Genomic DNA, 27,364 nt, shown 5'->3' with positions numbered 1-27,364 from the left:
ATTTGTAGTTGGCATGGGTTTGGAGGGACACAGTTCAGCCCGCATCCCTGACTCCTGCAGAGCTGGGAAGAGAGAGTGGCAGGGCCCAGCGGTGTCCTGTGGGGTGGTGGGTCTGGAGTGGTGGGGAGGGAAGCTCCATCATTCTGTCACTAAACTTTCTGCTTTTCCAGTTCCAGGTCCCCCCGCGGGAGTCAAGGCGGCTGCGGCCTCAGCCTCCATGGTCTTTGTGTCCTGGCTCCCCCCTCTCAAACTGAATGGCATCATCCGAAAGTACACGGTGTTCTGCTCCCACCCCTACCCCACAGTAAGTTGGTAAATCACCCAGTGCCTTTCAAGCATCTTCCAGAAACGAGCCACGGGCGCTTGCTTGAGACATTCTCCTTCCTTTGTTTCCCACCTCCTTGGGTTTCCCCAGTGGTTTTATTCTTCTCCCTGCTGTCTGCACATACAAAGCAAGGTCCTCATTACCACCTCACTGGAAAATACACTTCTGAATCCTTCTAAGGGACATGGTTGTCTGGAATGATTGTTTATTGGGTGAGTTCCCACAAACACTGCCAGCTGGCTTATCAAAATCAAAACCCAGAGGCCTTAATTGATCGTCAGTGGACACCACCTATTGATTTTGCTGTTGGGCTCATCCTTCAATGCACTTCATGCTTCACCTGCCTCCCTCGCACACCCTGACCCCGTCCTCCTTCCTTGCCCATCGCCCACTGAGACCCAGCAGCCGGAAAACCCTTGTTATGCTAGAAATGAAGGACTTTAACAAGACTCTATGACCCTCACAAGTACAAAAGTCAGCTTAATTCATTGTGAAGGAATTAAAAGGTAGGTAGGGTACTTAATATTTCAAAATATGGGATTTACTGTCATTAGTATTAATACCACTGAATGCTACTTACAGGGTTAGAGTGTTTCTTAAACAGAAGAATATGTGTATCCAAAGGGGAAATTTCAAAGAAAACAAAAAATGGTTCATGAAATTTATGACATCTTCGTAGAAATGTTTATGACATTTTCTGAGGTAGGCGCTGTGTCCAATCCATCTTTCCATCTCCCAGCTCCCGGCACAGCACATGACATGCATAGCCATTCACTGTTTGTGGAGTGAATACACAAATTAATTTTGGTTTTATTGTGGTAAAATATCAAAACATAAAAGGTAGCATTTTTAAGTGTTCGATTCAGTGGCATTAAGTCCATTCACATTGTTGTGAGACCATCACCACCATCCATCTCCAGAGCTCTTTTCTTGGAAAACTGAAACTCTGTGCCCATGAAACACTACCTCCCATTCTCCCTTCCCCACCCCCTGGCAACCACCCTTCTCCTTTCTGTCTCAGTGAATTTGACTATTCTAGGAATCTCATAGATATCACCGGAATAAGACAGTGTTATCTTTCTGTGCTTGGCTTTCTTCACTGAGCATAATATGTTCAGGGTGCATGTATGTTGTAGCATGTGTCTGAATTTCCTTCCTTTTTAAGGTTGAATAACATTCCTGAACTAATTTAGTAATTACTTTTTAATTAAAATGACATGCTTTCCCAAGTCTAGAGTCTGTAGGGGACCCAGAGGCCCAGTGGCACTATAGACACTGAGGATGATTAATGGTGGGGAGACAGGGGGAGAGCAGGAGTGTGGCTCACAGCTGGGCCTCCGTCTCTGAAAATTATCAAGTTGTGTGTTCTGCTGTTTATATGTCAACAGCAGCACCTCTGGAGTTGAAGTAAAGACTTAGAGGTAATATGCTTAGATATGGGTTTCAGAACTTGTGTGAGTTCCTTATCTGGTTTCAAACATGCTGTTAACTCTCACCTGCTGAATCCTACCATCAGATCCCACCATCAAAGTCCAGAGATGCAGAGCAGTGTAGAGGACATGGTGGGTGGCCCTCTACTCAGAGGCCATTCACTGAGGACCCTGTGCAGGATCTGATCCTTTGGGCATCAGCCCTGACATACCACCACATTCAGCAAAGAGAGACAAAATTATTGCTGAAAGTGTGCCCATATTTCACTCGAATATGAAGGGCTTCTTTATTTGTATTCATTCATTCATTTCTTGATTTGCTGTAGGACTCCCAATTGCTCTTCTGACTCCAATGAGCTAGAGAGAGCCAGCAGGGAACACCGGCAGCTCACCCTCATTCTGTCTTCCCAATCGGCTATTTATCTCTAAACTAAAAGCCCCAACCTGGCTTATTTGTAATTAGTCCTGAGTGACTGAGGCTTAGCGGAGCAAGCCCGCGTTTGTGGATCGTGGGTGCCATATTACTGTCCATCCTCCCAGCCTACGAATTAAGTCCTATAAAAAAGGAGGAGTTACTATCCCAAACACAGTATCCATCGAACACTCTGTAGGATGGAATATAAATAATTTCCCAAGAGATTTCCAGTCTCTCCCTGCATAGAATAATGGGATTGAACTATCCAGGACCTTCTCAACAAGAGCCTTTCAAAAAATACCTTAGCGAGATCAAACTAACCAGAAAAGGTGGGAAATAACTGAATTTCTCACCTCCTTGATGTCTTACAACCACTAGCAGGTGTTTCTGTGCGGTCTTTAACCATATTAAAAAAAACATTGTAAATCTAGAAATATGATTATCACAAGGTGCCTGTGGTCTCCCGGGAAGCACCACTTATTAAGCTTTGCAGAGAGGACCCAGAACTCCAGAGCTGTCCTCAATAACATGAACTGAACCAGAATCAGTTTTCTTCCATCTCTAGAACCACATTGCTATTCATCTATTTCAAATATCACTTAAGACCACGAGGCCTATTTTTAATAGACTTTATTTTTTAGAGCAGTTTTAGGTTGACAGCAAAATTGAGTGTGAGGTAAAGAGACTTCTCATATGATACCTATTTTTAAAATAAAATAATACCATTGCAAGTAAAGATGAGAGAGAACTAATACACGTGTCTTCAGAGGTGAAGACTTAAAAAATTCCATCTACTATTCTGTTTTTTTCCCATGGAATGAATAAGGAACTATAAGTTACTGGAAAGGGGGAATTTTTCCCATCTCTAGTGTCTGTGATTTAATTTTAAGTCAGAAAACAATGCCGTCAAATTTTCTAAGGCTTTTACTTTTCTGCCAATGTATCGAAAGAAACACCAGAGGGCAGTCCCAGTTCTGTGTATTTTTCCTGCTAGTGTATCTGAATTTTTTTTCCTTTGAAATGACTTCATAGTCGAATGTAGAACATGGGAAGATAAATTAGGACACAGCATACTCCGTAATTTAATCTTCTTTATGAGAGTCCCTCGGCTAACCTCCTTGCTGATGTAAATTTTCTCTCAAGATCCTCAATTCATGCCCCTTCCTTGTGAAAGTGCCTTGTTAAAAGACACAGGCTCTTTTCTCTAATATGTACGATGCATTGTCTGATTATAGGCATTTGTTTCACGGTGTTCTCTCAGGTCAGCTTAGTAAAAGGCGTCAGCACATGAAACTTTGTATGTTGCCAGACAAGAAACTGGAAATCTGTCTCAAGGCTGGTTGTCTAAAAGTGGTGCTTGGTAAACATTAATCTCACTGTGAGGGACCAGCTAATGCAAAGAGACATCAACCTTCCCAGTCAGAGCAAAACCTCAAATCTGTTTGATTAAGGAATTCATCATATAATTTTTGGAACCATGGCTATTACTTTTAGTATATAATGGTTTGGATGATCAATTCATACACTATGAGAAGCAATGGAAATCCAAAGTAATGAGCTAGCCTTGTAAGGTCCCAGGTAGAAAGTAGTTAACCTGGATTTCCTCTCTAACGACCCTCCCTACTTAAAAGCAGACTGTGAAAAATGTTATATATTACATAAGAACTAGGAGGTAGAAATTGTCTGTTCTGCAAGGCTAAGCTGATGGACATAGAAATGTAAAATTAGATAGCACAAACTTCTCATTAATGAAGAATAAAAATCAGAAGGTCTAAAAAATTATATCAGTGCACTATGATCCACCTCAGTTATTCCAGTTTCAGAAGATAATGTTAGCCAGTTCCTGCACAAAGTAGAGCTCAGTAGATGCTGCTGAATGAGCAAATGAGACTCATAGCAGCCAACTCTCCACAGTGGAGCCCACAACTCAGAATTAAGCAAGTCTTCTAGGAAGCAAAGAAAGTAGCCTCTACCAGGTCCAGACAACATTCAAGCCAAGGTAGCAGGTACGTGTTTGCCTCCCAACCCTCCCTAGACTGCATTGCCTAAAGCTATAGTGGGGCTGAGGACAAGACAGAGTGGCTTTAGAGAACCACAAATATTCAGGAATCTCAAGTCAAAAAAATGGTGCAATAACAGAATCAGGGAAGTAGTAGCTAATGTGACCACCTGAATTTATAATGATGCTCATCATAATATTGATTGCTCCTCTCTCAGAAGTCACCATGGGCCTCCTGGTTGTAAAATGCCATTGCCTCTTAGGAAGAAGTAATGCTCTTCCTATTTTAAGTTGTAGCATCACAAGCTATTATATAGTTATTTGTTTTTAAATTTGTTTTTCTTAGCTTCCATTATCCTTTTATTCTTTCTCCTTTGTCCTCCCTCTCCCTCAACACCCCACCCTTAAAAGTAGGCACTTTTTAATACCCTACCTTCTTTTCATATTCTTTACTATCTCCCTGAATAATTGAATCTATTCTCATAATTTAACTATCATCTGAAGTTGAGGGGTTCAAAATGTTTATCTCTAACTCTGACAATCTTAGAGAACCAATCAGCCCTATATTGTCAACTTCCTACCATCCATGTCTTCTTGGAGACCCCACCACATCCAACATGTCCAGAGCCAAATTCATTCTTGGCCCCCCTTCTGTTCCTGTTTCTCAGCTAAGCTAATCATTACCTTTGACTAAGCTAATGATTACCTTAGACAAAGCTAAGGCTTAGATTACCTTTGACTCCTGTTCTCCCTTTCCACTCATTATCTGATTGGTTTCCAAATCATTTCTTCATTTACCCAGCAAATCTCTGTAGAGGGCTACCCTGTGCCAAGGGCTGAGCCAGAGTTGGAGGTATATCAGTCAGGAGAAGCTGAGTTATGCTGTGTAACAAGCATGTCTAAAAATCTCAGTAATTTCCACAAATAACAGCTTTATTTTTCTTTCACATTCATGTTCATTGTGAGTTGGTGGTAGCTCTGATCCATGTTATCTTCACTCCAGGAAGGACCCATATGGGTTTTATGGCAGAGGGAAAGAAATCTCTGGAGGGTCTGACATAGGCATTAAATGCTCCAGCACAAATCAATGGCTAGAATCCATCACATAGCCTCACTCAACCACAAGGGAACCAAGATTACAATCCAAACACATACCCAGAAGACAGGCAAACCAGAATGTTTGGAGAACAACTCTAATATAACCATGGGACTGCAATGACAAAGGATAGAGTGTCTTTCTTTGAAAAGTTCCTAGTTCTATGGAGGGCAGAAAATACTAGAGATGGTCACTGCTCTGTGTGGCATGGTAAATGACACAACAGTGGCAGGGACAGCACTGGATGACATAGGAGTCAGGTAGGAGGGTGTTACTCAAAAAATCAGGCCAGAGACTGTTACTTAGGACATATATACAGCCCTGGCTTGCAGAAGGGGAAGAACTGTACCTGATGAGAGGGTTTTATGACCAAGGGAAATAGCACCTGCAGAGTGACATTGTGTCATGAAGAGTCTTTCTCCACAACATCTTTCTAATCCTCTCCCTTCCTTTCACTCCCACCACCCTTGCCTTGGTTCAAGTCCTTGCTTGGGAAACCAAACTAGGGCAGAAGCCTTTCCACTACCCATATCCATTCCCTTCCACTGTCTGCATCACTGTCATAATTATTCTTCCAAATTCTTTGTCCAATCATGTCATGCCCTTGTGCAAATTTCTTGGATAACTTCTCCCTTTTTACCTAAAAAATGTTCAGAATTCTCAAGATGACCTGGGCAGATTTCCATAACCCAGCTCCAATGGTTGTTCAGTCTCCTATTCTACTAACCTTCCTCCATCCAAAATCTAAGCCACACTGTGTCTCCTGTGTGTGTGTGTGTGTGTGTGTGTGTTGTGTGTGTATTGTGTGTGTGTATTAGGTCCTCCTCCTCCTTGTCTTTTCCCTCTCACCCTCCCATGTAATAATGTTTATTCTTTTTTTTAATAATGTTTATTCTTAAGGCTCAACTTAGATGCCACATTATTTATTCTAACATTGTTGAGCACCTGCCATATTCTAGCTGCTCTGTGTTAAATGCTTTATGCTTATAGTTTCCAAACTTGTTTTTTCATGACTCACAATCGGAAATATATTTTATGATCACACTCCAGTACACACACACAGCAAAAGCCTTGTAAACAAAAATTCATTTACTACACATGATGCACTCTGATATTTTCTGTTATATTGGATTTTTTTTTCTTCTTTTATTTTTTAAATGATTTCCAGGCCCATTAAATTGCTTCTATGGACCACATTTTTAAAAATACTGCTTTCAACAGTTAATTCTGATGATTACCTTATGCAAGAGGGGTTGTTTTATTCTCTTCTCTGTACTGGTGCTGACATGGAGACTGTGCAGCCTGCCCAGGACCACGCAGCTTAGCAAGGTAAAGACAGGGTCTGTAGTCCACAGGGGTCTGAGCTCAGGGACTAGGCTCTTCACCCTAACAGCCTACTGCCTTCCCCAGGGAAGCTGGCCCCATTTCGCCTCAGCATCCCCAGCACTGATTTTTTAACCTCTCTTTGATGTAACCATAATCTCTTGCATCACTGTTGGAGGGGGGCATAGCTGAGCCCCCACAGTGGCACGTCAGTTTCTTAAATACAGGAACCACAGTTAGTTACTATTATACTTTTGGAAACCCCGGTATTATGGTGACATAGTAGATGTTCAGCAAATGCTATGTTGAATTAAATTTTATGGATGATGGCTATGAGTCAACCAATAGAGGTTAAACTGTATAATGAAGTTTCTACTTAATAAGGCAGGAAAAGTGTGTTATATACTTTGGGATGCTTTCCATCCCCTAAGGATTTAGATAAAATGCCTGTGCTTTTGAGTCACTGACATGGAAATCATTCTGCCACAGTTCCAGCTAAATGACTTATTGCTGGACCTCTTTATTCTGTAATGGCAACGCTGTAAATTATGGAGTTGCCAAAAGTCATCCAAAGAATACACAGTCATGTTTCACATACATATACGCAATTAATCACGTGTCAGCAGATCTTTTTTGGGCACCTCTGTGTGACAGACATGCATTAGGCTCTCTATGCTCTTGAGATTAACTGAGCTCTACTCTAGCACTCAGCATCTTATCATATGACTGGGAGAAAACTAGAAAAGTTTCCTTGAGACAGACCTACAGCTAAGCATATGAAAACCAACTCTGGTTTTATAAAATTTCTGGGGAAGTATCAATATATTCTTGAGCTTCCTTAGAAATATCTCAGTATTTCATGGCCAGTTCTGATGAAATATGTTCTAAATCTGCTTTAAATTTTTTGTGCTGCAATTTACATATATTTATTAGACTCCAACTCTTTGGGGGAGTGAGGGGAAGTACATGCTATCTTGTATAATCTAGTTCTTTAAAAAGATGAAGAGCAATAATCTAGTTCTTTATCTATCCTCAGTGAACCAGCCAATAACTGCTCAATATTTCTGTTAAGTCCATATTTTAATTTTTTTTAAATCATCATCTGTGGTGCTTCAGTATCATTGGGCATAAAGTGAAGCTGTCCAGTTGCTATAATAGGTCAAAATGCAGGTGACTCCCTATGCTAAGGTTGGGAGAAAGCTTGGCCTTTAAAATCCTGAGCCCGATTTTGGACTTTATTGAACAAAGGGAAGCAGAATCATTTATTCAAATGGAATTTCTGTACAGAAACAAGCCCTAAAAATCACTCTTCAAGCCCAGTCTCACAAGATTGCCTGCCCAATTTTGCAGATAAGTTGCCAATACACATTCTGGCTTTGAACTGCCATTCATTCAGACTAGACAGCGGTGTAAACTTCTCCACTTCTTCTTACTGCTTCCAAAGTAGCCACAGATGAAAATGCCCTTTTGATCAACTAGCTTTTGGAGTTTTTGAAAGATTCCAGCTTTGAAAACATATCATCTTTTTGACTTGGTCTGATACAGACATGGGGTACTATTTAAGGAAATAAATGGCTTCAGATCGTTTTCAATTAAGAATTAAGAATGGCTATTTTTTTTCCAAAACTATATATTATACCTCTATTACATTTATTACCTAGAACAGCCTTTCTCACAATTTCTTTCTTATGTTGTGAGAAGTTATGTAATGCTAAACCAGTTCTTCTGTGCAAAATTTGTTGAATAGCTGATAGCAATCAAGTTAAATTAATAAAGCCTTTTTACAGAGAGATCATTTGTATGTCAGATGGTATGACAACAGGGAAAGGATAAGACAAAACTCTACTAAATGGAGGTGATTTTGTTTGAAAGAGAGTGGGAAATATAAGGATCCTGTAATGTCAGTCTGTCTATTGGGACAATGCCCTGATTCTAAACAATAGCATGGAGAAACTAGTTTCTTTCATGCCTTTTCTGCATATCACTTTAATTCACTTGCAGAACATTATAACAATAATTTTTATATTTGGGAGACCCAAATTAAAATATTTTATGTTTGGAAGTCTTTTTTAAGTAGCCCATAGCCATTTATATAATAGCCGATAGAGTGATCTTGGTAAAGTACAGAGGAAACCACCAAAATTGACTAAGATAAAACAAGTAGCTTTAATATGCTATTATGTCTATGAGAGCTGGCCATCTTAGCCTATTTCGTTAGGAAGATCTTTGTGCCGTATTTTCTTCTTCTAGCAATGAAAATAATGAAATAAAATGGAAATCAGATCAAAATGTATTATACATAGAAATCTTAAAAAGAGGTAAATCTTAAATTGATCCAGCTAACTGTTTATTCTTCATGTAATTGAGGCTACTTCTCTGCCACTAAACGGAAAGATTTTATATGCTCTGAAAGAGTCATTGCCCTATAATTAAAAGAACTATCATTTTGTTTATTCTGCTTTGCAGGTATTTTTAATCACTGCTGTGAACATTCTATCTATGAAATCATAGCATTCAATTTTTTTAAAAAATAGGATGTTAATAATTAGATGTTAAAACTTTTTAAAGTACCATATTTCTTTGATAGAATTAGTGTTTCATTAAAAACTTAATTAAATTTTTTTAAAGTGGAATTCTGTTTATATCCATCAGAAATGGTGAATAATTTGATCTGAGCAGCCTGCAACTCCATAGTCAACCTCTACACATATTTTTCTGTTGTGCTCAAATAAATTATAGATCATTATTAAAGTCACTAAGACAACAGACATTTCCTCAGTTCATTCCAAAGAGTGGTTAGTGGGTCCCGACCCTGCAACGTTCTAGCCTAGGATCCCTGGGGGATAAGTGGAGGGCGGAGGGTGAGGCAAGGCCCACTCAGAGAGATTGAAGCATCCATGGGGGAGTGATGGTAAGAACATACAAGATTATAATCCAAAGGGCACTCTAGGATTGACCCCATACTAGGACACAAAGCAAGCCTCAACATATTTAAGAGTATGGGAATTATTTCAAACATCTTTTCTGACCACACCTGCATGTAACTAGAAATCAACCACAGAAAAGAAATGAGAAAAAAACTCTTACATGGAGACTAATCCAAAGGGCAATAATGATAAGGACCTTAAGGGACATATAAACAAAGGGAAAATATAACACCTGATTGAGGGGGTTAAAGAAGGCTTTACAAGTTCATCTGTTCAGCTAAATAGTGTAAGAGATTTGAAAATGGATTTGGCCACTATTGGGTAAACATCCAGTTTTATAGAAATTACTAAAGAGCATTTAAAGTAACTCATTGTGGCTAATTTTATCTTATTTACTGGTTAAAAAGTATCTTAGACATGAAAGGAAAAACAATACACCAGCATCCCAAGACAAGAATAATTCTGGAGTGAAAGTAGGATTGGAAGATGCTGTTCCTCGCCTTTTCATGGGGTGACATTAAAGCACTAGGATAAGACTAACCTAAGCAACCTGCACATCATTTTGAGGAGGATACTACTGAGTTCCTCAGAAATGCACGACTCCACCCACCAGACCTAAAGCCATAACACAGAAAGGCAGAACACTGGAAATGTGAGCTCTCTGGCTTGGGTGTCAAAAGGTGAATATCGTTAGCTGTATTTTCCACTCTGGGTACAATTTTAGGGAGGCAAGCATGTCAGAAGCCTTGTAAAAACTTGCTATAAGTTTTTTTTTAAAACAAATGCATGAAGTTCCCATTTATTTTCCTAGGCATTTTACAAATGTGAATCCATGTCCTTGACTATGACAGGGATAGTTTTAGGAAGGGAATTCAAATGATTTTATTTCTAGATTTTAGTAGGAATGTGTCAGTTGCCTTATTTTAATTTTTCCTCCATTTGGCAAACCATGATTATATCTCCTTCCTTGATGAGCAAACTTACCTTATAATCTATACAATGGAATTGAATTCAATAAATGTCTATGAATTCAAACTCAGCAACTATTTATGATCTTTTATTATTACTAGGCATGGTATTAAGAGCATCTGCACAGCCCAAAGGAAAGATCTGTAGTCCAGCGAGCTTGTATGGCTGGCCCCAGATGTCCTGTACCTGTTGTCAAGCCTCATCATACACATATTTCTAATCACATCAGCCTCCACACTTCCAGTGCAATGGTGTTGGCATAATACCCCAACTACCTCCCAGAGCAAAAACCCATGAACGTTTGATTTGAAGCACGATATTTAGCTCAATAGATAAACTACTTACACATTTTATAATTTAAGTGTGTGTCTTGAAAGAATACCGAAGTCTTCCCTCAAGAAAACTATGGACTGTCCCTGTTACGTGACACCAGCTAAAGAGAACAGCCCTGTTCTTCTTATTCAACAATCTCTGATGGACCAAGAAATACATAACTCGGCTGCCACGTGGAGGATTGCAACTGAGAGTGATTAATTAATAATCAATGTCAGTTAACTCTGGATTCTGATAGAATCAGCATGTTTAAATACTTTTTAGATGAGAAAGAACAACCTTTTCTCAAATGGCTAACAGGAATTTATGATGGGCACAGAATATTGGCCACCCCAATCCACAAATGCCCTGTCTGCTCCATCATGCTGGCACCGACCAGAATTAGAAAGGAGCTGTGGGGCAGAATTTCCCATCAAGAACCAAGCATATACAAGTCATATACCTGGCATCAGAGCTTTCTTCATGTTGCTTCGTTTTGTATTCCCACAGGTCATGAAGTAACACAAGCCTTCCCTTAAAACAAAGGTTTAGCCCAACTATATTAATCCATTCAAGGTTAATTCATATTGTAGGAATAATAAAATCTTCTAGAATGGCTAATATCTTTGTCCTGACTCTGAAAATGATGAGACTAGAGAGTTAAAGATCTACCAGAAGAAAATTAAATATTTAGATACTTAAATATAGAGAAAAGTGTCTTTCTCCCCCTCCCCATAAATTTCTCCTTTTGACAAATTTGATTCATTCATCCCTGAGAAACTACACTGGGAGTTTGTGTTTCTTTATTCTACCATTTCCTATCTTGTTGCCCTTAGAGTGTAGCTCTGCTTTGTTATTTTCTATTCTATTTTCCATTCTATCCCTCCATGCTCATTTAATGCTTCAAAGTCTTTGAAGGATCAGCCTAGCTGAAGTATCAGGAAAAATCCGGAAATAAAATCAATCCCTCTCACTGAGCATTCCCAGTATTTGGGAGGTAATATCATACAATGGAATGCAGGTAGAAATTGGCAAGTCAGTTTAAACATGATTCAATCCTTGTGTTGGAAAATCTGGTATCCAATAAAAAGAAAATTAAGGAAATGTAAATATAATCAATGCTATTATACATCATATAAAATTTTAAGGAAAATATTCCATAAGGAAGTGATACTCATCCTCCCTCTTTCCCAGAACAAACATATTTGGCTGAGCATTGAGAAGGGTTTAAACAAATAGATTTGCTTCACTACCCTGAATGGGTTTCTGATTAACCTTTTTCCCATTTAGCTCTTTTTCTCTTACCTGTTGCCACCTCTTGAATTTGTTAGCAATGGTTGAATTTTGCACCATCTATGGATAAGTAATGCTGTTTAAAACAAATATTATATAATTTTCAGTACCCCCCTTTATTGGAGACATCTCATACCTGTGGGCATCCCTCTGGAGACAGCTAGCCTTGCTCTCCCTTACAGCGTCCACGTGTGAGCATCCTTAACCAAGCACCTGCAAGTGACAGCTAGTCCTAGCACAGCCTTCTCTCCTTTTGTGAGCAGGGCTAGCCTTTAACCTTCTCAAATGGGACTCACCTATCTCTACGGTGAGTTCAAAGGCCCCTACCGCCCATAGGTGGGAATGTACACAGACATCTCTCAATAAAAATATCCTATTCTTGACTCAGCTTCTTATGGGACCCAGAGATAAGTGACGGTCAGAACATTAGAATCAGAAATCCCTGCATAGATGGTCTCACATTTTTGTAAGGAAAGAAAGTACTGGCATCTTTGGGACTATTCTCACCTTTTAAGGACACTGCTAAAACTTCATGATAACAGGAAAAGTCACATTTAATATCCAGTTACATATATAACAAAGAAAACGAATCAACTCTTCAATTATTTAAATTGTTCAGTCAATTTTCTGCTTGCCCTGCTACTGAGACCAAAAAACTGGTGCCCAATTTTATGGCAGTCATCAGGGGAGTATAGTGGCAGCACCAGTGCAACCAATTTCCCCAAATAACCAGTAGGAACCCCTGAATAGCTTGACTCTAAGTTTCTATCCTAATCCTTAGAGAAAGGTCATTCCAACTGGGGGAAGTTTTTATAAATACACCTCTTTTACTTCAACTTTTGGTTAGTCTTCTCTGTAAATGGTGAAACAGATATCGTTGCATAAGAAATCATAGTTTTATCATTGATTTTAGCTATGCTTCAGGTAATTTTCAGGTATGTTTCAGGTAAAAACTAACTAAATAGGGCCAATTGTAGCTTACAGACTGGATAGTGCTTGAGCTTTACCTAAGGACTCTGCACTCTTCACGGAAAATTTTGTAAATATATTTTAAAGCTCATTGTTATAATTTGCACGTCATAAGCTTTGTAAAATTAATTTGGCAACAACATTGCCTTCGAACACTACAGAACACAAGTACACATAGTCTTGGGATTGTCTTCTTGGTTTTCCAGGAAACAAGTCAAATTCCCTCTGAATTTCTAGAGGAATTAATGTTCCCCATGATTTTCTATCGCGGAGTCAGGCTGGTGTGCCTAAGGGGATGGGGGTTGGGTGGCTAAAGTGGGGCAAGTGGAGTACAGACGCACAGATGTACCCTAGCACATACGCACATCTGAGCACTCCGTGCAAGGGTCCCATAGTCTCCCTTTAGTCGTCTGCACTAGTATCTGTATGTCAAATATTTGACAATGGGAAATTCTCTGACATTATTTTTTGTTGAGAGAGCATAGGCTTTATGACGATTAGGAGGTATATTAACACTTGTGTCCCCTGTTTAATTGCAGAGCTGGGGCTGCAGCCTATGCGGCCTCGTGACCTACATAAGGTTTACTTTACAGCTCACAAGGGTAAAAGTAAGCTCTTCACGTGTTTCATTGCTTGCAATTGGCAGCATGAGGTGTGAGGAAGCAGCATTGGACTTGAATCAGAAGCCCTGAGCTTGAGTCTCTGCTCACCCTTGTCTGGCACAGTGACCTCAGTGAGTCACTGACTCTGGACTTTAGTTTCCCTACAATATGGATAGGCTGAGAATTTTCCAAATCTTTAAGTTCTCGTTCCTTTTGGCTTACCAATTCCTTCTTCAATTTATGTCTCTCTTCTCAACTTTACTACCACTGTCAGTAGGAACCAACACTTTGTTAAGAAATCTCCTCTGCTAAACATCCAATTTCATCACTTGCAGGTTCTCCCTTCCACAAAATACCAGAACATGACCACAATTCAGCCACGTTGTAACAAGGATTACCTTTTCTCCATTGTCCAATAACATGTTCCTGATTTCCATCTGAGACCTCACTAAAATGGCCTTTACCATCCACATTTCTACCAGCATTCTGCTCATTATTATTTGCGTATTCTCTAAGAAGACTGAGGCTTTTCCCTCAGCTCTCCTCTTTTCTTTCTGAGCTCTCACCAGAATCACCTTTGGCGAACACTTCATGGCAATCTCAGCTTGTTCTATCTTCAGCCTCAAAACTCTTCCAGCCTCTACCCATTTCAAAGCCACTTCCACATTTTTAGGTATTTATTACAGCAGCACCCCATTTCTCAGTACTAATTTCTGTGTTTGTCTGCCTGGACTACTATTTTGTTATTAAGTTCATAGATGTTTAGGATTGCTGTGTCCTCTTGATGAATTGATCCCTTTATCATTATAAAATTACTTCCTTTATCACTGGTAATATTCTCTGCCCATAAATCTACTTTGTCTGATACTAATATAGCCATTGCCACTTTCCTTTGATTGGTGTTAGCCTGGATAGATTTTCTGTCCTTTTATTTTTAACCTGCTTGTATTTTTATATTTGAAAAACATTTCTTGTTGGCAGCATATAGTTAGGTATTACTTTTATATCCACTCTCAAAAATCTCTGTTTTTAATTAAGATTTTAGATCATTTACACTTAAAATAATTATAGGTATATCGATGTAGGTTTAAATCTATAATCTTGCTACTTGTTTATTGTCCTATTTGTTGCCTGTTTACTCCTTTTTAGACTTCTTTGGATCAACTGAATATTTTTTATAATTTTATTTTATTTTCTGTTTTCTCATTAGTTTTATTTTACTCTTATTTTGTAACTTTAGTGGTTTCTTTGGGATTAATGCATATCCCTTTTCATTCTACATTCAAGTGATATTATGTACTTCACGTACAGTTTGAGAGCCTTACAATACCATGCTTCCATTTTTTTTCCCTTCCTAACATTTGTGCGATTGTTTTCATACATTTTACTTTTATATATTTTATGAACCCCACACTACATTTTTATTATCTTTTAATTATCAATTATCTTTTAATGAGATGTAAATAATAAAAGATCATATGTATTTATTTACATTGTTACCATTTCTGGTATGTTACATTCCTTTGTGTAAGCTTATATTTCTACCTGGTATCATTTTTCTTCTGCCTGAAGAACTTTCTTTAACATTTCTTATAGTGTGGCTCTGCTGATGATTAATTCTTTCAGCTTTTTCTATATTTGAAAAAGTCTTTTAATCTCTTTCATTTTAAAATATGTTTGTTGAATATAGAATTCTAGGTTGACTTTTTTCTTTCAAAACTTTAAAACTGTTGTTCCACTGTCTTCTTACTTGGTGTCTTAGTCAGCTTGGGCTGTTATGACAAAAATGCCATAGATTGGGTGCTTTTAAGCAACAGAGACTTATTTCTCACAGTTCTGAAGGCTAGAAATCTGAGATTATGGTGCCATCATGGTAGGTAAGAGCCCTCTTCCCGGTTGCAGATTTCTCATTGTATCCTTACATGGTAGAAGGGGGCAAGGGAGGTCTCTTGGGCCTCTTTTATAAGAGCACTGATCCCATGGGTGCCCTTCACCTCCCAAAAGCCACACCTTGGGAGTGTGGTTTCAATATATGAATTTAGGGGGGACATTCAGACTACAGCACTTGGATTGTTTTTGACAAGAAGTCTGTGACATCTTTATTTTTGTGCCTGCATATATAATATGTCTTTTCTCTGGCTACTTTTAAGATTTTCTCCCTATCACTGGTTTTGAGCAATTTGATTATGATGTGCTTTGGTGTGGTTTTCTTCGTATTTTTGTGGCTGGGTTTTATTGAGATTTTTGGTTTTCTGGATTTATAGTTTTCATCAAATTTGGAAAATTTTCAGCCACTATTTCTTCAAAAGTTTTTTCTATTCTGCCTCTTTTAGTGATTCCAATTACATGTATGTTAAGCTGCTTGATGTTGTTCCATAGCTCACGAATGCTGTGTTAAATTTTGTATTCTCTTTTATCTCTGTGTTCCACCTATTAATATATCTTCAAGTTCACTAACCTTTTTTTTTCCTGCAAGATCTCATCTGCTAATAATCTAATCCAGTGTATTTTTCATCTCACATATTGTAATTTCATCTCAAGTTTGACTTGGGTCTTTTTATATCATTCATGTATCTATTTAGATTTTTTAATATCTGGTTATAATACAATTATAATAACAGTTTTAATGCCCTTGTCTGCTAAATCTAATATCTGTGTCAATTATGGGTCAATTTTTTTTTTTTTTTGTGGTACGCGGGCCTCTCACTGCTGTGGCCTCTCCCATTGCGGAGCACAGGCTCCAGACACGCAGGCTCAGTGGCCATGGCTCACGGGCCCAGCCACTCCGCGGCACGTGGGATCTTCCTGGACCGGGGCACGAACCCGCGTCCCCTGCATCAGCAGGCGGACTCTCAACCACTGCGCCACCAGGGAAGACCTATGGGTCAATTTTGATTGATTAAATTTTATTTTCTTTATGAGTCCTTTTTCTTATTTGTTTCTTTGCATTTCTGGATTTTTTTTTTTTTTTGCCTCTGAGTCCTTGTGGGATTTATTATTATTATTATTATTATTAATTATTATTCAAACAGAAATTCACAAAAATTATAATCATCCTTGTGGAATTTTTTATAGCAGCTTTTAAAAAATTTATTTTATTGAAGTATAGTTGATTTAAAGTGTTGTGTTTGCTGGGTCATATGGTAGTACAGAGTGAAGTAAGTCAGAAAGAGAAAAACAAATACCATATGCTAACATACATATGGAATCTAAACAAAAAAAAAGGTTCTGAAGAACCTAGGGGCAGGGAGGAATAAAGACGCAGACATAGAGAATGGACTTGAGGACACGGGGATGGGGGGAAGTAGGGGAAGGGTAAGATGGGATGAAGTGAGAGAGTGGCATGGACACATATACACTACCAAATGTAAAAGAGATAGCTAGTGGGAAGCAGCCACATAACACAGGGAGATCAGCTTGGTGCTTTGTGTCCACCTAGAGGGGTGGGACAGGGAGGGTGGGAGGGAGACGCAAGAGGGAGGAGATATGGGGATATATGTATACATATAGCTGATTCATTTTGTTATACAACAGGAGCTAACACAACAGTGTAAAGCAATTATTCTCCAATAAAGATGTTTAAAAAGGTGTTAATTTCTGCTGTACAGCAAAGTGATTCAGTTATACATATATATATTATTTTTCATATTCTTTTCCATTATGGTTTATCACAGGATATTGAATATAGTTCCCTTTTTGTTTTTCCATTCTATATATACTAGTTTGCATCTGCTAATCCCCAACTCCCAATCCATCCCTCCCCCACGCCCCTCTCCCTTGGCAGCCACCAAATCTGTTCTCTATGTCTGTGAGTCTGTTTCATAGATAAGTTCACATGTGTCCTATTTTTAGATTCCACATATGATATCAATCATATGGTGTTTGTCTTTCTCTTTCTGACTTACTACACTTAGTATGACAATCTCTAGCTCCATCCATTATAATAGCTTTTATGAGTTATAATTCACATACCATGAAATTCATGCTTTGAGAGTATACAATTCAGTGGCTTTTAGAATATTCAGAGAGTTGCACGATCCCCATCATTATCTAATTTTAGAACATTCATAATCCCCCCCAGAAAAACCCATACCCAGTAGCAATCTATCCCCGTTCCTCCTCTCTCCCACCCTGCCCCTGGCAACCACTAATCTACTTTCTGCCTCTGTGGATTTGCCTATTCTGGACATTTCATACAAGGTAACCATAAATGTATAGTTTCTTGTGACTGGCTTCTTTCACTTAGTATAATGTTTTCAAGACCCATCCAAGTTAAGCATGTATTGGTACTTCATTTTTTCTATTGCTGAATAATCCTCCATTGTATGGATGCAACACATTTTATCTGTTCACAAGTTGCTAGATAGTTGGGTTATTCATATCTAGAAAATTTTTATTGAATGCCAAACATTGTGACTTTTACCTTACAGGGTACTGGATACTTTTATTCCTGTAAAATTTTTGACTTTTATTCTTAGATGCAGTTCAGTTCCTTGATGACAGTTTGATCTTTATGAATCTTGCATTTAATATTTGTTAGGCGATACCAGTATGGTGTTCAGTCTAGGGCTAATTATTCCCTACCACCAAGGTAAGACGCTTAGGCACTATGTCCAATGGTTCCATGGATCTCGAGGGCTTCCAGTCTGGCTGGTGGGAGAAGGCACTATTCCCAGCCCTGCGTGAAAGCTGAGCACCGGGACGTCCAATCCTTTCAGGTGGTTCTTTCCCTGGCCTCAGATAGTTTCTCTTCATGCACACATCTGCTCAGCTGAAGACCCAGTGGGACCCTCTTCAGATTCTCCATGTAGCTGTCTTCCCGGTGCTCTGTCTTGGGGGCTCCAGCCCCCTTCCAGGCTCTCAGCTCTGTCTCCTTGACTCAGGGAGGCTGCTGGACTCTTCCTGGATTCCCTTCTCTGTGCCATGGCCTGACAACTCTCACAAAAATGTAGCAACCCTGCAACTGTTGGCCTCACCTCATTTATTTCCCATATTTCAGGGAGATGATCACTCTCCTTCATTACCTGATGTGCAATGCCTTTAAGGTTGTTCCTATATTTTGTGTGTTCTTTGGTTGTCTTGGGTAGAATGGTCCATCTGGTTCTTGTTATTCCATCCCAGCGGAAAACAGCCGTGCTGTGACCCATAATGTAAAGGGTTAAATTACTCATTGGTGGCTGTCATAGCTGCTGCATAGACATATTCAGACTATGTAGATGTTGCAGATCCAGCCTTTTAGAGAGGGATGAGAGGTGGCTTTTGTTTCTTATAACAGATAATGTGTTAATAAGCATTCCTTTAGGAGATCCATTTGTGCCATTGGCCTCCTTGAATGTGGGAACATTTATGTCTCCTCTCACAGGTGATCAGCGAGTTTGAAGCCTCTCCTGACTCATTTTCCTACAGAATTCCTAACCTGAGTCGGAATCGGCAGTACAGCGTCTGGGTGGTGGCCGTGACCTCAGCCGGGAGAGGCAACAGCAGTGAAATCATCACAGTGGAGCCAGTAGCTAAAGGTATGCCACCCATTATGGTAAGGGCCTCATTGCCTACGACTATTCAACTGTTTTTTTTTTTGTTTTTTTTTTGCGGTACGCAGGCCTCTCACTGTTGTGGCCTCTCCCGTTGTGGAGCACAGGCTCCAGATGCACAGGCCCAGTGGCCATGGCCCACAGGCCCAGCCGCCCCGCGGCATGTGGGATCCTCCTGGACTGGGGTACGGACCCGCATCCCCTGCATCGGCAGGCGGACTCTCAACCACTGCGCCACCAGGGAAGCCCTATTCAACTGGTTTTAAGTCTCTATTCTCTCTGAAATAAAGCTTAAAATGCCCTAAAGATCAAGTAAACCAGAATGCCATGTGTTATCACATTTCAGCCCAAGAAATAGATTTGCTGCTAGCTGGCACTGGGCTTTTGTGCAAATCAGGAAAGCATTCTCCTAAGGATGAGTGGCTTTATAACTTCCAGTGCCTTGAGGGAAATTAGGAAGAAGAGCCCCCATTCACCCCTTTGGGTCGGTGAAAATCACTGCATAACAGCTTCCCAAGCAAGTTCTAGTATCTTCAAAATCAGGTCTCGTGCTTCTTGAAGAGAAATGTCTATTTTTTGGTCTATGGAATTTAGAATCTTACGAATATAAGAAAATCACTAGTTCTTCTTCTATTGATGGAATGCTGTATACAAAGACCTTAAGTAAAAAAAGGAAGTTTGTTTTAGGAAGAAAAAGTTCCTAAAAGTGAATATAGTATCTTCACATGGAGATGTTAAATCTGGCCCTAAAAAGCACGTAGAGACACAGAATTATTCCACTTATTCTACTTCTGGTACTTGCTACCATGTGGCGGTTAGAGTCCCCCTAAATTTGCCCTTGTCATGAATAAATGCATTTACCTCACAATTCCAGGCCGATAGGAGTTGTCCCGGGTTTGGGAATAGGCCACATTGGCAGTTTATTACTCATAAGGCTTCTACGTGTCTGAAAGAGAAAATAAACATTCCAAGATTCCAACTTGCCCTCTAAGAGTGCTTGAAAACATGCTGGTAATGTGACAGCTAAGAAAGAGGCAGAATAAAGTGGTGAAGGAAAAAGAGAGAGGGGTGTCACATTTTTAACATACATTCAAATAGGAAATAAGTGTATTGTTGGTAAGGAATATAAATGGTGGATTTTTTTTGTCTCTTGTACTGTCTGATCATAATATCCAGCTACCCCCAACATACACTTTCTAACACTTAGAAAACAGTGATTATCAAAGGGCATCAGGACTGTGGGATTTAAAACAAAGAAATGCAACATAAGATGTAGGGTTAGAGATAGCCTCACATCTTCTGTACTCTTGTTCATTCAATGTTACGTCTCCAGACCCAGCCAGGAATGGCTTGGCTAAGGTAGAGGATGTGCCATACTCAGAGGGGAAACAACTGGAAAGTGGCTACTTCCACAGGAATAGGACTTGTCTGGGGATATTAAGTGTCTTTTGGTCATTTAATAAATCATTTTGAGTGCTTTTTGTATGTCAGGCATTATGCTAGCAATACAGGGATGATTTTGTCAAGGGAGCCTGACTGCTGTAGCAAAAAATCCTGTAAGTGTCAGTGGCTTAACCTGATAACCCAGACCAAAACAAATGTTTCTGGACTGGGTGGCTTTCCTGGGTGGCTCATTCCACATGGTGACTCAGGGATCCTGGCCTCTTCCACCTTGTGATCTGAGATCCTGGGTCCTTTATTTCCAGCCATGTAGATGGAGAAAGAGAGTCATAAAGAAGGTTTTCACGGGCCAGATGTGGACGTGTTTACTTCATTTTTACCCATATTCCATTGTATAGAATGAAACATGGGTCACACCTAATTTCAGAGCAGAGCTTGGAGATGAAGCCAGGCTGAATGTCCAGAATGAAAAGGAAACAGGGTGTGGTGAGCACACAGGAGTCTCTTCTAAGGATTATATACAACACACGTGTTTACTCTCTGCCCTCGTGGAGCTCAAAATCGGGTGGGGACACAGTAAACAAAGCACCACAAATATATATGTATAATTGCAAACGTCAATAAATGCTTTAGAGAACCCGCTTTGGAACAGACCCCACTTAGAGCCTTGGCCACACAAGGACGAGTAAACGCAGTTACATGACAAGGGAAGAAGATGCGTCCCAGTGTTCGAAGGCCTCCAGCCTAGGAAGAGTTACGTGTGTCGGAGGTCTGGATGCTGGACCCGTGGGTCTGGGGAGGGGGCAGTGGTCTCAGGAGAGCCGGGGGGAAGGCAAAGGCCTGGCCAGGCTGGGCCTTCAAGGCTGTGTTAAGGATTTCAGATTCTACTCTAAGCAAAATGGAAAGACACTGTGGAGTCTTAGCCAGAGGAGGGACGTGATCCTATCTTTGTGTGTGCGTGTGGATTAAGATTTCTTCTTAGAACAGCTTTAGGTTTATGGAGAAATTGTGATGCTAGTAAATAGAGTTGTGAACTTCACGTCGGGTTTCTCCATCACTGACATCTTACATCAGTAGGTGTACTCGTGACACCTAATGGCAGGTGTGTTTGAAGACCATGCTGATGTCTATATCCTGAGTGGATCACAGGGAGGTAAAGGTGGGAAACACAGGAGGCCAGACAGGAGCCCGAGCAGTCAGGCAGTGTGGCCTGGGCTAGCGTGGTAGCAGAGGGGCCTGAAAGGTGTGTCCTGGGTGTAGAAGTGATGGGACTCAGTGGACGATATGCGGGGGACAGGGGGAGAGCTGGGACGAACAAGCAAATCTAGCGCGCGTTGTTGTAGGTGGTGGTGTCATGTACTGGAGAGGATGACCGTGGAGGAAGGGGTTTGTGAGGCAGGTGAAAGGATGTGGGGACATTTTGGACACATTCAGTCTGATGTGACTGAGAGCCATCCACTTGGAGATTCTGTGCCATTGGGCAAGTCCTGACTCTTCAGAGACATCTGGCAGGAGGCAGAGAAAGAGTGGGGTTGGCACCCAGGCACCCCTCACACCTGGGCTGGGGAGAGTCCACCTGGACCACAGAGGGAGGCGGAGAGTCAGGTCCAGGGGTAGCTGGAAGCACATGTCGGCTTGCACTGGGGCGGGAGAGGCCCGGGAGCTAGCAAAGAAAAGGGTGTCAGGCCAGACAGGCAGGGGCAGGACCAGGAGGGCGACGTCGGGAATTCGGCAGAGATGCTGCTGCCGGGAGACCAAGGGAAGCAAGACTGGCAGTGCCCTTGGGTTTGGCCACGCGGGGGACCTCAGGGACCTTACAGAGAGCATTTGTGGTGGGGCTCGAGGACCGAGTGACAGGAGAAAGTGGATGGGAGGTGGGGCAGCAGAGGGACTGAGCAGAACATTCTCTAAACGTACATCACCAGGAAGAAGTGACAGGAAGGAGAAGCGAGAGCGAGGGCAGGGTTTCACCGCAGGCAAGGCTCTGGTTTCTGAGGTTTACCGTGTCAGCTGCAGAGCACGCCATGTGGCCGTGGGAAGGCTCTGTGGACAGGGAGGGGTGGGTAATACAAGATAAGGAGCCGACGGCCGCGGGATGAGCTTTGGAGAAGGAAACACAAGGGGGTTTCGAGATCCAGTGGCAGGAAATGCGAAGCTCCCGGCTGGGGTCTTCCAGTTTCTGTATCAAGTATCAGGCAGTTTGGGGCTGTGAAGGTAGGACCAGAAGTTTGAGAAAAGAAGGGACAACAGGAAGTCATCATTGCAGAGAAGCGGGAGGAAACTTACTAACAAAACTGACACTGGCTGGGAGAGTGGAGAGGCCAGGTGAGGTCGGTGACTGTAAATCGACGGGGGTTCCCAGGTTCCCGGGTACGTGGATTTCTCCAGAAATGTTCAGCTTCTCATGCTTAAGTGGGGTTCACCCAGAGTTAGGGTTGATCTCCATGGGTTTTCCAGAAAGGGGCTGAGCTAGGGAACACCTCCGGGGTGGAGCAGACGTCCGGCTGGCAGGCACCACCCAGGAGCCCCAGACCCCGGCAAACCATAAACCATAACGGCCGAAATGTCCAAGCTGGAAAGACGGGGCCACCCGCAGGCTGAGGAAGCTGGTGCCGCTTGTTTTGCAGTTGTCGGAAGATAAAGGCAGGCTGGCAGCAGTGGCAGATCTGGGGGGTCCAAAAATCCAGGGTAAAGTTCAGGAAGAGGGCTGCTGCTTTGGTGGAGGGAGCAGCAGAATGAAACCACACACCCAGTCCTGGGGGAACGGCATCCTGGGAAGGAGCCCAGGGCCGGGGGCGGGGCGTGGGGGCAGACCCAGAGCACATGGCCCGTGGCTGGAGCAGCACAGGAGCTGGGAGGGGTGTCCAGGTTGCTAGTGGGCTACGGTTTCTCATCAGAATCACCTGAGGTGCTTGTTCAAAGACAGACCCCCGGAGCCCACCCAAGATCTGCCGAATCACAGAGCCAGAGTAGGAATCTGTATTTTTAGCAAAGATGCTAGGTAATTCTCTCACCCGCTCCAGTCTGCTTAGTCTTAGAATTTCAGAGTAGGATCCTGTGAATTCCAACTTCCACAAACGGACATTAATTCTAGAAAGCGGGTGTGCTGGGCTTGAAGATGAAGTGGTTTTAGCCAGTGTTTTTCAAAAGCCTAGTGGAAAACCACTCATAAGGCCTGGAATTAATTTTAGGCGTTACAGCCAGCATATTAAAGAACTAAAATGGAATAGAGTCAAACGGGCTAGACTAGCTAGGCTTGAAAAGAAAGTAGAATATATCAGAATACATCATACACAGTAAGCATGAAGGTGTAGAACTTTTCTACGTACCTGTGTTTTCATTTACACACACATTAGGTGTGCAGCTTCTGGGATTCAATGTCAAATATATTTCTTACAGGGGGAGGGGCTGTTAGAAAGCTTGAAAGCCCCCCAACTCTAGCTGGGTTTCCCTAACCACCCCCATTTTGCTGCAAGGATATTCCTCATCATAAAAGGACAGTCTGAAGGGTTTGAAAGGGAAAATACCAAACTTCCAATGTCAGAAATCTGATGCTACCTGCCCGGGATATTTTTGTTACCGTGATAGAAAATCAGAAAGGTCAGTAAGTGATAAAGCGGGCTCTGCCCTGGAATACTCCATTTCCAGGTGAAGGGTGCTATCCGTGAGCCACCTCTGAAGACCCTTCTCTAAGGAGGAAGAGCTGCAGCTTCCCCTGCAGGCAGGGAACGTTGCTTCAGACACATGGGTGGCTTTTGCTCTAACAACAAAAGTCAGAGCTGTCTGGCAGACCTCAGTGATGAAAGCTTTGTGCTCTAGACCAGGATGACTTCTCATGAGTTGGCTCTGGGAACTCCACCTTTCCTGGCATTCCAGCACTCTCCTGAGAAGTCTTCTCCCCACATCTGCTGGCCAGTCTCAACCCTCAAGCCCAAAATGGTGCAGGGGTGCCAACACTGGTCCCATCTTTATGGGTCCATCATCAGATTGGAGCTGCCTTCCACCGGTGGGCTCCTTGTCTGTGCATCCAGATGGGCTGAGCTTCTAGAGAGTGGCCCACAAAGCAGTGTCCCAGTGAAAGGCAAAGGCCGGACACATCATTCAACCTCTGGAGGACTCGTATCTTGGCGTCTCTGTCAGCTTCTGTGTCTCACCCAAGAAAGTGGCACTAGGAACCTGTCAGTACAGGGCCCCTCTGGTCTCCAAGGAGGCCCCTGCTGACATGGGGCTGCCCTGGGCTTTTTCCTCTCCACTTCCTGGGCCCTGCAGCCACTTTGGGATTGTACCAGGGCCCATGGAGATACCCCTGTTCCAGCATCTGAATCACTGCCCCAAGCAAACGCTGGCTCTTCAAGAGAGGCCAGTCCGGAAATGTTTGTTTTCCTTAACGTTTGTGCTGAAGATCAAGCTGATATAATAAAGTCGGGAAAGTACCACAAAATTGATAAATAGAAGTCATTATGGTTTTACGTCTTCCCGTCTTGGGACTTTATGTTTTGTTTTGTCTATTCTCTCAGATATTACGAGTATGTTTTAATGTGCAGTTTTGGGTGTTGAGAGAAATTGCTTAATAAGTGCTTTGAAAAATAACTGGGCTCATAGAAAGCACATCTTGGAGCTGCTGGGCTTATGAAGCCCCAAGTATTTAATTTGGGGTCCTTGTGGTTTAGTCAGTACAAGGGGATAAAATGCTACAGTAGGGGTTTTCGGCAGTTTGTATGTTCATACAATGAACATCCCTTAGACGCACTCTGATACCGAGAATAGTGTTGACAGGTGTGACATTGATTGGCAGAGATACACTCTCCTTTCTGGGGTGTTGCTGGCTTGGGGAGGGTCACCTTGGCCTCTGTGTAGATGACTCTGTGTAGTTACTGGGCTTCTGCTCTGTTTGGTGGTTCAGCTCCCGCACGGATCCTGACCTTCAGTGGCACGGTGACTACTCCGTGGATGAAAGATATCGCCTTGCCTTGTAAAGCTGTTGGGGACCCTTCTCCTGCGGTAAAGTGGATGAAAGACAGGTAACCAGTAACCCAATGTATGCCCTCAGTACATTAGACACACCGTGCTGAGTCTGGTGGTCTAATTTTGTATATTTACACTCTTGAAAGCGCCAGGAAAACTACCCACTCTTCTGCGATAGAGAGGAAGCTGGTTGAGGGCGGTGGCGGAGGAATCTCAGCTTTCACACTAAAAGGATCTGATCTATCTTGTCAATTCTCTAAAAATTCTGAGCTTTACATTCATAAGACAATGCTTCCAAGGCGAATAGTCTAGCCAGCCCAGTAATCTCCTTGGAAATTTCCTGTACCTTATCACGAAAATCTCCTGTATATCTGAGATGAACGTACCCAAAGTGACTGGAGAATTAGCACTTATCTCTTCTCCTTCCAAGAAAATGGACCAATTAACACTAACTCAAAAGCTCTGAGAAATAACTTTAAGAAATGGAATGCATTAAGACTTAGCTAATATAAAATCTGGTTTTCTGTGCTCAGTAGGAATTATTACAACAACAGCAGATGAGATGGAAGGGAGGAAATGGGTGAGATGGATTCTGTTCGTGTAACTTTTTTAAGTAAATTTATTCAGAGACAGAAATTAAGATGTAAATAAAGGGCTGGGAATTCACTGATGAGCCTAGAGATTTGGTATAAAATGGATTCGGAAGAGTTCCTATTTTCAAACAAAGACGCTTAAAAGACACAAACTATTGAAATGATGGTCTTGGCCCAGTGACCACTTTCTCATCTCTTTTAAGTCAGTTAATACGAAGGAAATAAGTAAGCTCCCGAGGTCCAGTGGCATTCCACCGGATGTGGGGATGACCACAGATGACTGGACAGTTGTCACCATGGCCAAGGCCAAGATGTCGCCAAGGGAACTCTCTTTATACTAGAGTCAGCTCATCACCGTCTTGGCATACCCAGTTCATTTCTTATGTCAAAATCATTAACAACTGTAACTTTAAGCGAATCTACAAGCGACCCCAAAATTTAGTTGTCCCTGTCTGATCTGGTCAAAATGACACGTCTGCCCACAGAAGCAATTCCCATTGGGATACGACAAGCATTGACCCATGCAGCCAGTAGCCAGGACTTCACACAGACCTCGCTTCAACACAGCACTTTTTACAAAGGACAAAACTCAGCTATGTGACTGTTTCTGTCATATAATCATCGTTTAGTTCTTCCTTAATATAACCTTCCAGATGGGTTGTTTGCTTCATAAAGAGTGTTTATGCTTTTCCCCAACCTCAGCTAACTTGGATTGTAATTTCTTTAATCTGCGCCTTTTTCTTCCCGTGAGGTAGTAACGGGACACCCAGCCTCGTAACGGTTGATGGGCGGAGAAGCGTCTTCAGCAACGGCAGCTTCGTCATCCGGACGGTGAAGGCGGAAGATTCTGGATATTACAGTTGCATCGCCAATAACAACTGGGGATCAGATGAAATTATTCTAAATTTACAAGTACAAGGTACCACGTTTCGGGACTCTTTCTGATGCTTCTTTTTGTATGTATGCCTGTGTGCAAAGAGTGAACAAATTTAAAAATCAGCCTTTATAAAGAGCTAATTGCTACTTTCATATTACGAAAACTTGGATGTTCATTTTGGAGAATATAATTAAACAAATCAAAGTAAATAAAAAGCATTCATAACCTGAGAGATAACACCGTTTACATTTTTTCACGTAGGGAAGCCTAGTCTCATTTGTCTTCAGGTGTGCATTGCTGAAAAAGCCCTTCCTTTTTTTTTTTTTTTTTTTTTTTT

At 41.6% G+C, this 27,364-nt stretch overlaps 1 protein-coding gene across 1 annotated transcript in view; it reads left to right on the top strand.

Annotated features, from left to right (window-relative positions):
* The window catches only part of DSCAM (DS cell adhesion molecule), a 737,093-nt gene that overhangs the window by 649,523 nt on the left and 60,206 nt on the right, over window positions 1-27,364 (top strand). The window contains exons 21-24 of the mRNA XM_024758431.1: window positions 171-304; window positions 19,023-19,176; window positions 25,496-25,613; window positions 26,906-27,069. Coding sequence (XP_024614199.1) covers window positions 171-304; window positions 19,023-19,176; window positions 25,496-25,613; window positions 26,906-27,069 — 570 coding nt within the window. The remainder of the gene's footprint in view (window positions 1-170; window positions 305-19,022; window positions 19,177-25,495; window positions 25,614-26,905; window positions 27,070-27,364) is intronic.

Source organism: Neophocaena asiaeorientalis, unplaced genomic scaffold, assembly GCF_003031525.2.
Source record: "Neophocaena asiaeorientalis asiaeorientalis breed wild unplaced genomic scaffold, Neophocaena_asiaeorientalis_V1.1 scaffold45, whole genome shotgun sequence".
NCBI classification, from domain to species: Eukaryota; Metazoa; Chordata; class Mammalia; order Artiodactyla; family Phocoenidae; genus Neophocaena; species Neophocaena asiaeorientalis.
The sequence above is the reverse complement of the archived record's forward strand: the minus strand, read 5'-3'. Positions and strand labels throughout refer to the sequence as shown.